The sequence below is a fragment of the Dreissena polymorpha genome, chromosome 1 (assembly GCF_020536995.1).
Source record: "Dreissena polymorpha isolate Duluth1 chromosome 1, UMN_Dpol_1.0, whole genome shotgun sequence".
Classification (NCBI taxonomy): domain Eukaryota; kingdom Metazoa; phylum Mollusca; class Bivalvia; order Myida; family Dreissenidae; genus Dreissena; species Dreissena polymorpha.
In genome coordinates, this window is record NC_068355.1 from 180,228,471 (window position 1) to 180,241,714 (window position 13,244).

Sequence of the window (13,244 nt, forward strand, 5' to 3'; positions counted from 1 at the left end):
GTTGATGATGATGATGATTATAGTGATGATGGTGATGATGATGATGATGATGGTGATGATGCTGCTGCTGATGATGATGCTGATGATGATGATGATGATGATAATAATAATAATAATGATCAAAATAATTATAATAATTATAATAATAAATGAGTATATTTACTATTCAGCCTCCGACGTTCGTTTCGGGAATTCCCGGAACATCTCCGTCTATTTCCGACTCGACCGTCATCGCGACTTCACTTGGTGTATTCACCGTTACTGACCCCGACACGACGTGAAGTATTAAGTCGACGATGACGTCAGTGTATGAGATCAGACCCTTGACGCCACCGGCAGATCTACAAAAGCCTGGTATGTTTCTTCCAAATACAGCTTGGCATAATACAACTTGTCCGGGCGGAAGATGTATATTTCATAATGAATTTTATTATTATAATAACTACTAAAATAATCCGTCTTTCCAGAATTTCGAATCCAATGACCTTAATGAGCCCATTCTAACGCGTTTCCGCTCAAATCCATGGGCTTATAACAACAACAGCGTTGTGTCTACTCGCTGTATTAGTACTAGGCGCTTGTCCCAAGTTTGTGATGATGGGCGTTACAAACGCAATATTATTTTATTGATTTTGATAGATAATTATCCATAAACGAATATTTATTTTAAAGATTCTTCCAGATCACGAGTGCTCTTTTGCTCTTGTGAGTAAAATGCATGCATTCTGTCGTTGAATCAATAATACATTTTTTGAAAAAAGCTTTTTGCCAAACTGTGAACAAGACCATATAAGATCTCGAAATTATGGATAAATTATGAACAATCTTTATCAGAAACCCATATCAACTCTAAAGCAATCTTTGTTTGACATCAACAAATGTTTTATTCAAGAGTTCCAAGTGTGGATCATTGCCGCCGTTATTCAAGCGTCTATAGACTTCAATGACCAGGCGGTTCCGGTGCCGTTGACGACCACGTGTACGGACGGAAACACCGCCATCACGGGAACGTTCAGCGTCAACATTGTCGACGAGGTTTGTATTTTATCATATGAGTCGCGTTATCAGGCTTAATGCAACTGCGTAAAGTGTCGTTCCAGATTAGCCTGAGCAGTCCGCACAGGCTAATCAGGGACGACACTTTCCGCCTAAACTTGATTTACGGTAAGGAGGGACTTCCTTGAAAACTAAAAATACCATAAAAGCAGAAAGGGTCGTCCCTGATTAGCCTGTGCCGGACTGCTCAGGCTTATCTGGGACGACACTTTACGCACATGAATTAAGCCCAGTTTTTTAAGAACACGACTCATTTATTATCAGATGAAAATCGATGGTATAACAACGATAGTATAAACTTGAGCTCTTTACTATCGCTATTTTTGGATCAAACACGGATTTTCTAACAATTGGAGTATCTGTTTTTGTCAACTACGGAAGAAAACAAAATGTCCAAAAAAATGCTCTATTTGATTATTTTTATGGGAAAATGTAGGAAAAATAGGATAATTAGAGCCTTGTCCTACCACGGTTCTTAGCCCCGAATGAATCTCTATCCAAAACTCACATTATATTCTCTATTTAAGTCCGCGCTCTGAAAAAAACGAGGCTTAATACATCTATGTACATGTAAATTGTCGTCCCATAATGATATTTGCCAGTGCAGTCTGCACATGCTACACAGCGACGACACTTTCCGTTTTTTTTGTGTGTGGAGTTTTACGTTGAAAGGAAGTCTCTTCCTCGCGAAAATCTAAATATTGCGAAAACATTTGACCCTGAAAGCCTGTGCGGAATGCACTTTAGGCACATTCATTAACAGGGTACACAGTCAACGGGGTTTGCCGCGTTTAACACACGTTATTTTTCTCTTTGCGATTGTAGCCGCCGGTGATATCAGCACTTCCGGCGAGCGGACGGCTATCAACGACGGTCTTCAGACGACCGCCGCAATTCTCCACACGTTCAGCGTGACAGAGAGCGATGACGCCGTAACGTGCTCCGTGAGGCCGCCGACTTTTGTCTCCGGCATGCCCGGAAGTTCCGCGAGCATCTCTGACGCCACTGTCACACAGACGTTGCTCGGGAAATTCACAACTTCAGACCCTGATACAACGAGAAAAGTGACGTCACCGGCGAATCCTCAACAACCTGGTAGAGTAATCATTGATCATAGTGTGAATGCCTACAATTTTAAGGCTCATGAACCACCACAAGGGTACATTTAGTAATGTTCAATTGGTCATTGTCGGTTCATCGGTTCAGGTACTGTATGTACTTAAAAGTACCCGGATATTCATAAGTATACTACAAAGTACCCGTGGTACGGAAAATACATACTAAGTAAGAAAGTACCTAGGGGTATGACCGGATACCTTTAAGCGTATTATTTGTACACGGGGTACAGTTAAGTGAACTTAAGAGTACTTTAGAGTACACGGGGTACTTCTAAATTGTATTTGTGCCGACAAAGCAATTGAACCAATAGAAGTATCATCGTCGACCCGTCTGTTCATTCATCTTTAAATCGCATTTATTTTGCATTAGTATGTGCGATTATAAAACATATCTCCTTCAATATTAATGTAACAGGGTTCGGTATAAGAAGAACTTATACTGCCTTGCTATATGAGCTAGCTTTTATAGCGACGCGGTACCGGGTTCGATCCCCGACCACCATGGGGATCGAACCCGGGACCTCCCGGTTCCAAATCAGGCAGACACTCTACCGCGTCGCTATAAAAGCTAGTTCATAAAGCAAGGCAGTATAAGTTCTCCTTATACCGAACCCTGCTACATTAAGAATGTTATTTCGCTTTGTCATGTTATGGGGCGGCCTATAACTGCATTTATATTGAAGGAATGATAAGTTATATATAAATAGAGGCATTTTAGTAAAAGAGCAGAGCTTTGATTCTGGCAATTCTTTCAAATCAAACATCGACATTCGTGACATTTCACAGATAACGTTTTATATAATATGTAATTGTTTCCTCACGAATATCCCAAGCTTGGTTAAATCGCGGCCGCAACTGAGTCTTTTCAAATTTCCTTGTAAACGGCCATCTAATCTGATAGTTTCTTCTTTTTCTATGTCTAACAATACAGTATGACGTCATTAATGTGTACAATATGACATCATGTATGTGTTCAGTATGAGTCATGTTAACGTCATATATATGAATAGTGTGGATCATCTTGACGGTATTTTTGGTACATTATGAGTCATGTCATATATGTGTATAGTATGACGTCATATATTTGTTTAACAGAGATTGAAGTGTGGATCAAAAGCACCGTAACTCAAGCGTCTATCGACTTCAACGACCAGACCGTTCCGTTGCCGTTAACGATAAAATGTACTGACGGATACGTCGCGAATGATATCACGGGAACGTTTAACGTCAATATTGTCGACGAGGATTGTATGGAACTGTTTTAATAAGCAATTTATTCATATGTATAATACCAACTCTATAAAAACAACAACAACACTTTCATAGGCGCTACGTAATTTAACATAAATGGATTTCAAACTAACATAACAGACAGTCAAGGACACAATTCATGTTTTTGAAAATATGATTAAGCTGGACCAATGTAGGTTTGTAAAAGGAGCAATTTCGGAATCGTTTCGGAGCACAGTATCAGCGACATGCATTAAGAAATTAAAAGTTAATGGCATGAATTAATAGGTATGACATTTCTGTTCAGATTTTTAATGGACTTCTTGACAGATTTTCGTATTAACGTAAAATATCATTAAATTGAATAAGTAACACAACTATAAGATCTGGAACTGTTTATAAACATAAACACACGGAAAAGATAAAATAAGATCGTGCCGTGAGGATCGAACATAAAGGAAAAACTGACTCTGTACTTCTGAACCACGAATGCTTGTGAAACTATTACGTAGTTTAAACCAAATGTCGGTGACACATTGTTTTGCTTCGACTAACAGCGATTTAAACGCTTTGTAATTTTTGTACCAATTTACAAGCATATACTTTAACTATTTTTTATCAAGATGGGAGATATATCTTGCCTGTTTGAATATTATGAAAACTAACTTTTTAAATCAATGATTTTTTTGATTTTTTGATTTTTTTCATTTTTTATTTAAATCTTCATTTCGTCAAAAATCATAAAATAAATCTATATTAACAATAACCATATTATCTTTCAAAATCATCAAACAAAAGTCATTACTATCAAGCGATCGTCATTTTGTCAGAAGATATATTTTAACGTAAAAAAAAGGAATTTCACAAGGATGTCCACTTTTTCCTTCTATTTATTATATGAATCGTTCTGGAAAACTGGACTTGTGCGTGAAGTGTTCACCCAGATTAGACTATGCCTAAACATAATTCTCGTTATGAAGAGAATTTGTGTAATCGTCTCTGATATGTCAGTGCGGACAGCACAGGCTAATATGTGACGACAATTGACGCGGATGCTTTAAACCCTGTTTTCCCAGAGCAAGGCTCATATACGTATTGCCCATTTAAATTACAGTTAATTGTTTAACTACAGCCCCCAGTGATTACCTTACTACCCTCTACCGGAAGTTCCATCAACGATGGTATGCAGGCAGCCGCGGCGACTACCCATACGTTCAGCGGCGACCATCCATACGTTTAACGTCACCGACAGCGACGACGTTGTCACGTGCTCCATACGAGCGCCGGAATCCACCTTTTTTTGAAGTGGTAGCCGCAACTAGCCCAGGTACATGGTTTCACAATTATCCTCCACCTTTTAATTGCTTTTTATTAACAATGATAACTAATTTTAATTTGTCGGCATTAAATTTCTTTTGGTATAAAAAACGACATGAAAATGAGCGGATTTTTAATTTCCAAACAAAAACATAAGTCGGACTCTGGAATCATATATTCGTAACCAAACCACGAAATCAACGATAATTCGTGAGTTTCCTTGGCATGCGCGTTGTGTAAAAATGACGTCTCTATCAAAAAAGGTGGCAAAAATACCCGAGCGGTTTACGAAAAACAAGATTTTTTGTTTTTTTTAGTAGCATAATAGTTTTTGCCATTGCTCTTGATGATTCCAATCGGTTTAGAATATCGATATTTATTAAAGGTTTTGTTATAAAATCGGAATTTGACCTTTAATAATGATTTTACAGTAATTGCTTATTAACCGAAACGTCGATCAGGGCCGCCGTTGTGTTTTCTATAGTCATTTGTCTAGTGATGTAAAGTTGCTTGGATTGCCTTGTCAGTATGCAATAATATGCTCTCTTTTCCTACTGAAATATAAGCCAAACGTTTTCAACACAGATTCAAACAGGTCGTTAAATTCGTGATAACTATATATCATGCGTATACTATTCACAAACAATGTCTGTAATGAAAATGGAATAAAAACGACTTTTCTTTTCAGCGTTTAATATCCGCGTGAAAGCAGGAGTGACGTTGGCTGCAGCTGTCAGTCCGTACGTCATGCACGTTGATTGCACAGATGCCGTAACCGCCGTCAGTTCAACGTTCACCCAGCCAGTCCTTGATAAGGTACGTAATGTTGTTGTGGTATCGAAAACAAAATTGAGTATCCATTGATGTTTGTATAAAATTTAAGAGAATTACATAAGAATTACAAAACTGAAAAATATTTGAAAATTGGTAAAACTTTAGTGAAGTTATGCCAATTTGAACATTTAAAAAAAAATGTGTTTTTTTCTCCTTGAAATCTTCAAAAATACAATACACATATCTTACATTGCTGAGCATGTTTTTCCAGCTGAAAATATGATAGTCCTTAAACATGTTTTGAAGATTTACAAACATTTCATGCGCAACACTGTCAGGAGGGGAGCTATATTTTCAATTAACAGGACCTAGTTGTTCTCAGGCCTCAATAAAATGAAACTATGATTTATGTTTAGCCACCATATACAGAGCAGGTAATCACGTGATAGTCAAGATGACTACGTCCATGCCAATACAGTTATTTTTCGGCGTCTTATACCCTTTATTACATTAATTATTTTTTTAAATGACGCTCACTATCCAGCCATATCAGTAAAATGTTTTGCGTTTCATATTAAAATTCGACTTTTCTACCCGCCGATTTTCCCAGTGGAACTGTAATTAGGTCATCCCGCTAAGTTTTATTTTTGAGCCGAGATCTAGGAAAATGTGACTTAATGCATGTGCGTAAAGTTTTGTCACATATAAGCCTTTGCCGTCCGCACAGGCTAATCGGGCACTACATTTTCGCCCCAAACTGGAATTTTGCTCAGAAGAGACGGCATTTTTAAGAAGATTACAATAAAGGCGGAAAGTGTCTTCCTTGATTAGCCTTGTACGACACTCTACGCACATTAAGTCCGATTTTCCCAGAGCGTGATTCATGTGTTGCATTTAGGGTTTTATGCTTTCCAGTGGTTTATAGAGAAATATCAGTCAATAAAAAATGAGAATGCACTGTTTAAAACAGTGAAAGTAACACTGAAATAACGTTATTGTTTATATGTCGTGATGCCATTATTTTAGAGTAATTCTCCAGGTTAAATACCAAAAAAGTCATTTGTAAGCATAAAATAAAATTTAATTGCTTCGCTGGAAAATCGATTTAAATTCACTCGTGATCATAGATTTCTTTATGTGATCAAGCCTGAATTAAAATCCATATTCTATCAAATCCACCAAATATCCTCTATTTCTTTTATTCCGAGTAGGCGTCGACATTTATATCTGGGATTAACTGGAATTCCCCTGACGTCTCAGACGACACCGTGATTGCGACGTCACTGGGAAAGTTCACAACTACGGACCCTGATACCACGTGTTCTGTGACGTTACCTGTGACAAACGTCTATGAGATCAGAAAAGTGGCGTCACCGACCGATCCCCAGAAACCGGGTAACAATTTAGTAAAAAATAAATGGGCCGCGCTCTGTGAGAAAGGGGTTTAATGCATTTGCGGAAAGTGTCATCCCAAATTAGCCTGTGCAGTATGTATCAGGAACGACACTTATCGCTTTTATGATATTTGTCGTTTCAAGAAAGTCTCTTCTTAGCAAAAATTCCAGTTTAGGCGGAAAGTGTTTACCTGATTAGCCTATGCGGACTGCACAGGCTAATCTGGGACGAAACTTTGCGCACATTAAACCCCATTTTCACAGAGCGGTTCGCTTAATGTTTTTTTAAGGGAGGCGCCGTAACAAACATAACACATACGTAAACATAACACATAAGTAAACATTCCACATAAGTAGACATAACACATATGTAAACATAAAACATAAGAAAACATAACACATAACTAAACATAACACATAAGTAAACATGACACATAAGTAAACATAGCACAAACGAGCTTCGTTCTTGGAAAACGGGGCTTAATGCATGTACGTACAGAGTCGTCTCAGAATAGCCTGTGCAGTCCGCGTACGCTCATCAGAGACGAGATTTTCCGCTTTGAAATATTAATTCGTGAGGGCTGAAATCTAGTTCCATTGCATTACAGAGTTCGAAGTGTGGATCAGTAACGCCGTTACCCAGGCGTCTATCGACTTCAATGACCCGCCTGTTCCCCTTCCGTTAACAATCAATTGCACTGATGGGAACGTTCTTAATGACATCACGGGGACGTTTAACGTCAACATTGTCGACTCGGTAAGTTGCGTTCACGTTATTATAGGGTATGGGAATCCTGATGAATTGCTTGGAAAGCACTAAACTATTTGTATAATTTTAAAAACTCTTTGAAAAACGACCAGCTCTGATGGTTTAAAATGCACTTTCAAAAACTGCTGTACATCGTTATATATGTTCATTAAACAGTGACACTTCAACTCGATTGTTTTTCGCTTGAACCCATGCACGCAATTGCGCGTAAGCCTGCCGGCACACCTTTTATGTTGTTTGCTTTGGAGTTTAATAACGTTTTGTTTGAAGAAATGAGACTCGCTCTGAGAAGACCGGGTAAAATGCATGGAATTTTCAAAGTGTCATTCCATATTGGCGGAAAGTGTCGTTCCTGATTGCTTGGATGACACTTCACGCATTTGCATAAAGCTCCGGTTTTCCCAGATGTTTGTTTCATATATTGGGCATGTGGTCTTTGAATATTAATAACAATTATTGACTTGACGTGTAATTTTGTCTCGCTTAAAATTCAGCGAAAACCCGTGTCGAATGGCAACTAGAAACAGAAAATATTCCAAAGTGATGACGTAATATCCTGTAAAGCGCAAGTGATCATGACGTTATGAATATATTCTACCTAAAAAATTTACGTTGTAGCGATTATATTTTATTATCTGTTTAAAATGTGTTCACGGATGTATGATAAACAGAAAAACAGGTTATTGTCCTATTGTTTTATAAAATATTATACTTGGCTCGAATATCCAAAGATAATATTATTTTTTAAGCCTGATCTGATATATATTGCAATGCAAAAGGGCAGTAATACATTATTTTATCCTACAGCTAAATGATTTTATAGAACAATTACGACTCATAAAGAAAAGATAAGGTTTTCTCCACGGTCATTTTTAGATAAGGTTAATTCCACAGTTATTTTTAGAACATAGGGACTACTTTTTTTGGTCTTTCACCCCTGATTGCGTCATTCAGGTCATTGGGTACGCAGTCGTTTAACGAGTTAACTAGTGTGTGTGTTTACGATGGATTATTTAGAGGATAATACCCGGCTGAGATGGGCCGAGCAGTGATAATCGGCCCGCAGGGGGCATAACCCTGGTTTGCTAGATTCAGCTTTTTAATGTGTTTTTGCTTTTATTTTATAAATTAAAGTCTACTATTTGTATTGCATCAGAAATAAATTAAATGAAAACAAATATTGTAGGATGAATAGAATACTATGTTAGTGTTATCACACTAACATAGTATTCTCTATACATGTATACAGTACAGCTAATTGTCCGCTTAGTGCTTTAGTGGTCATTACTTGGATTTCTGCATCAGCGCTAATAACTAACATTTATAGAGATAATTGCCAAAACAAAAGTGTTCCAAATAATCAGAACATTGATGGATTAAGTGAGTTTAAATCAAGAACATCGGTTAAAAAACCCACAAATATGTTTGCTGTGAAATACGTGCAAACGTCGATAAGTCTTCTAAAAACCTAAGAACAAAATAAAATAAAAGCAATCATATGCTTTCTTATAATGAAACTGTTATTTAATGTTTAATTTAAGTAGAAGATATTTGTTGAATTCGGTGGATTATCGATATGAATTCACGAATGATCATAGAAAATAAAATATGTGCGCCACTCGTGAAAAAATATTTTTTCTATGATCACAAGTGAAGTAAAATCGATATTCCTCCGAATCCAACAAATTTTCTTTTTATTTTATGCTTTTTTTTAAGTTTATATACATTGTTAAAGAGTTAAACTAATAAAATTTCGCTGGGATAATGACGTCATTTTGTAAAAAATGACGTCATTTCGCAGTAAACAGTGAAAATTATCGATAATTTTCACTGTTAATTTTCACTGTTTGAAACAGTGAAATTATAGGTTTAACGCACTGATATATCTCTATAAACCGCAGGAAAGCATAAAATAAATGTTTCTTGTCGCTGCAGTAGAATTATTTTACGCAATTTTCTTAGATTAAAACATTTTTAACACTGCGTGTGGACGCGCGCTTGGAAAACGGGGTTAAATGCATATTGTAAAAGTGTCTTCCCAGATTAGCCCGTGCAGTCCGCACAGGTTAATCAGGAAAGGCCATTTTGCCTAAACTTTTGTAACTAAGGTGTCGTCCCTGATAAGCTTGTTTGGACTGCACATGCTGATCTAGGACGACAATTTACGCACATGCATTCAGCCCTGTTATCCCAGAGCGAGGTTCATGTCGATATAACACATCGCTTGCACGTTTTCAGGGTTTACAATTAACGTAAAGGCGGGGGTAACGCTAAGAGCAGCGAACGGTACTTACGTCATCAAAGTCGACTGCTCAGATGGCGACAATGACGTCACTGCGACGTTCACACAACCAGTGATTTATACGGTAGGTTTTCTAACATGTGCAAATTAACCGGATTAGCCGTAAACCGATCAAACATCCCGGCATATACGCCTTTAATAATAGATGATTAAGTAAATGTGGTTACACCGAAACCAAACGAAACCAAACAGTCATCCCAGCTAATGTGCCATCAATAATAGATGTTCAAATTCATGTAGTTATACTAGACCCAAATGATAACAAAACAAAAAATCATATATATTAACTATAAATTTGTCACTGAAAACACATTTAAGGATGAGTAAATCGAAATGGTTTTGTTTCTTTGTCCAGGTTTTTGTCTGCGTGCAACTTTTCTTCCTTTTTTTCTTGCATTTCTCTCCATTTTTTTCAAGAAATGAATATGAGGATTACACGAATATATAACTACCAATTGTACTTTTGTTCATTACATGCTATATACTATTGTAGTATGCATTGGTACTGTTATGATATATTTATAAATAGTATGAACCCGTGTTTGTTTGTTTATATGAATTTCTCATGATAGGTTTTAAAAAATCATCCCTGCAAATGTTGCCCAATTATTAACCAAACGAAAACCCAAAAAGGACGCCTGGCCGTTAAACTGATTATTTTCATTGTCCTTCTATTTTCCCAGCCGCCGACGTTTGTATCCGGTATCCCCGGAAGTTCCCCTAACGTCTCTGACTCCATTGTCACAGAGACGTTACTCGGGAAGTTTACAACTACCGACCCGGATACGGCGTGTTCTGTGAGATCGCCATCCACCACCGTGTATGAGATCAGAAATGTGACGTCACCAGTGAATGTTTCTCAACCAGGTGAATAATCATGAGAAACATTAGTGCTCCGTGTTTTGCATGTGAGCTTTTTTCTCTATTTTGCACAATAAAAATGATAAGAATTAAGTTTTCTCTTTGCGGAGTATAAATAATGTCGGTCAGCTCACGAACAATCTCAAAGCCCAGCTATAACAAAGGGGGTAATCACTTGATAGTAAAAGTGGCGACGATCATGTCGAGACACTTATTTTTTGCCGCTATGGACTTCGCCATCTTGACTATCACGTGATTGCCCCCGCTGATAAGAATACGCACATAGTTCTCTGCAAACTCAGGATTGAGTCGTACTAGCAACTCACAAAAGCTTTTATGAACACCTATAAATAATAAATAACTAAATAAATAAATAAAATAAAATGAATGAATCAATAAATTAATTAATTAAGAATAACACTCTAAGTTGAGTCAGATCATTGGCTCAAGTATGTTCAAGTATATTCCTGATACTAAGCTATTATAAATTTACAAAACACTTGCTTATTGTGAGCCATTTACTATTTACGAAAGTATCGCTGTTGAAAGTTGATAAACTCCAGTAGTGTTGTAAAACGGTCACTTCAATGCGCTTTTTTGGGACGTGAGTACGTTACCAAATAGAAGCGCCAAAAAGTTTTTGATAAGGAGAATAAGTGAACTTTTGTCTGACGAAACAATTAGGCATGTGCTTAAAGTATCGTCCTATCTTGTAGATTTATTAATCGCCCCTGATTAGCCTCTCTAGACTATACAGGCTAATCAGGGACGACGATTTCCGCTTTAATGGAAGTCAGAATAGTTATATCACTTTTAGGTTGCTTACACGCTGTGCATGAATTGAACATAATACCAGTACTATTTGTTTTTAATATGATACTGAAATTGAAACAAATAAACGCTTCGATCTCTGAAAATCTTCGTATTTCATAAGCTATTGAAAGTATGTGTGACAAGTGTGATTATTTATTTTTTTTTACGTCTGTTTTTTCGATGAAATACTCTCGTTATGCGCACAAGCAAATGATTTTTTGTTTTGTTTAATTCCTAGAATTTGAAGTCAGGATCTCTAGCACCATGACTGAAGCTGCCATCGACTTCAACGACAAGGCCGTGCCGTTGACGTTAACGATACGGTGTACTGACGGCAACCCCGTCAACGTCATCACCGGGACTTTCAACGTCAATATCGTTGATGAGGTACGTCTGTAGGATACCGGCGTCTCTGAACTATGACGTCACGCCCGTTTATAACGTCACGATTAATTGCGACGACGGTAACGTCTTTAGCGCGAGAAATTACTACACAGTGGAGCTGGAAAACAGCGTAAGTAATCCAAGACGAAGAACAGTCTGGCATGTAGGTCTGTCATTGATTGTATAGAGGATATGTGTTGGATCGTTAGAATATCGATTTTAATTAACGAGTGATCATAGAAAAAGATTTTCATGAGTGGTGCAGCATTTTTGTTTATGCTTACAAATGATTATTAGTGTGTTTTGCCATTCCGGACAATATAATTCCCCATTGGGCGCCCCCATGTTTGTTTAAAATGAAGCTCATCCGTATGTTTTATAAACATCAATGCAGAATAGTCGCCCTTAGTAAAATTGCCTTTAAGTGGGGGGATCCAAAGATATCTAAAAATAGTTCCGGTTAAACAATGAAAATTATCAATATCTTTCACTGTTATTTTCACTGTTTGAAACAGTGAAATATCAGTTTTAATTCACTATTATTTTTCTATGGACCATCGGAAAGCAAAGAATAAACTTGGTATACTAATAAATAGGAAATTACGCCCCGCCCCTTTTCCACCATTGGTCAAGGGTAATTTCACTGTAACTTAAAATGAGACAAAGCTTAATATTGTTATTATAACTAAAATAAGTACACCAAGAATTATCAAGAAATGTGGTTTGAACATTTGGCTTTATGTATGTATGTCGATCCATATTCATATAGTCATTCTGTCTGTCCACACATACTGAAATAACACGTCAAGTACCTAAGATGGTATTACAAGGAAACACATTGTTTTTATTTTGAATTCTTGCAGGTTTAACATAGTTTAGAAAAAAGGTTACACAAACGGAAATAACTCTGAGATGGTACTACAAACCTATAACAAACATTGTTATACATATTAAACGGGTTTTATTTTGAGTTCTTATACGTGTATCATAGTTTAGAAAATTGAGCATTTATATGGTAATTTTTTGCAAGTGGTTCCTGTAGTTCTTCAAAAACGGTCTTTTTTTAGTGATGATCAAAAGGTTTCAAACCAAATGAGCCGTTCTCTGAGAAAACGGGTTTTAATTCATTGGCGTACAGTATCGTCCCGGGTAAGCCTGTGAAGTTCGCACAGGCCAGTCGGGAACGACACTTTTCATTGGAATGGTATTTTGTGTTTTAAGGTGGT

General features: G+C 37.1%; 1 protein-coding gene across 1 annotated transcript in view; it reads left to right on the plus strand.

Annotated features, from left to right (window-relative positions):
* LOC127864685 (uncharacterized) overlaps window positions 1-12,887 on the plus strand; it is a 29,025-nt gene extending 16,138 nt beyond the window's left edge. Inside the window, exons 4-13 of the mRNA XM_052404577.1 lie at window positions 171-354; window positions 893-1,035; window positions 1,882-2,151; window positions 4,537-4,731; window positions 5,410-5,537; window positions 6,707-6,890; window positions 7,498-7,646; window positions 10,644-10,827; window positions 11,873-12,021; window positions 12,882-12,887. Coding sequence (XP_052260537.1) covers window positions 2,028-2,151; window positions 4,537-4,731; window positions 5,410-5,537; window positions 6,707-6,890; window positions 7,498-7,646; window positions 10,644-10,827; window positions 11,873-12,021; window positions 12,882-12,887 — 1,119 coding nt within the window. The 5' untranslated portion in view covers window positions 171-354; window positions 893-1,035; window positions 1,882-2,027. The remainder of the gene's footprint in view (window positions 1-170; window positions 355-892; window positions 1,036-1,881; window positions 2,152-4,536; window positions 4,732-5,409; window positions 5,538-6,706; window positions 6,891-7,497; window positions 7,647-10,643; window positions 10,828-11,872; window positions 12,022-12,881) is intronic.
* Window positions 12,888-13,244: the final 357 nt, after the last annotated feature.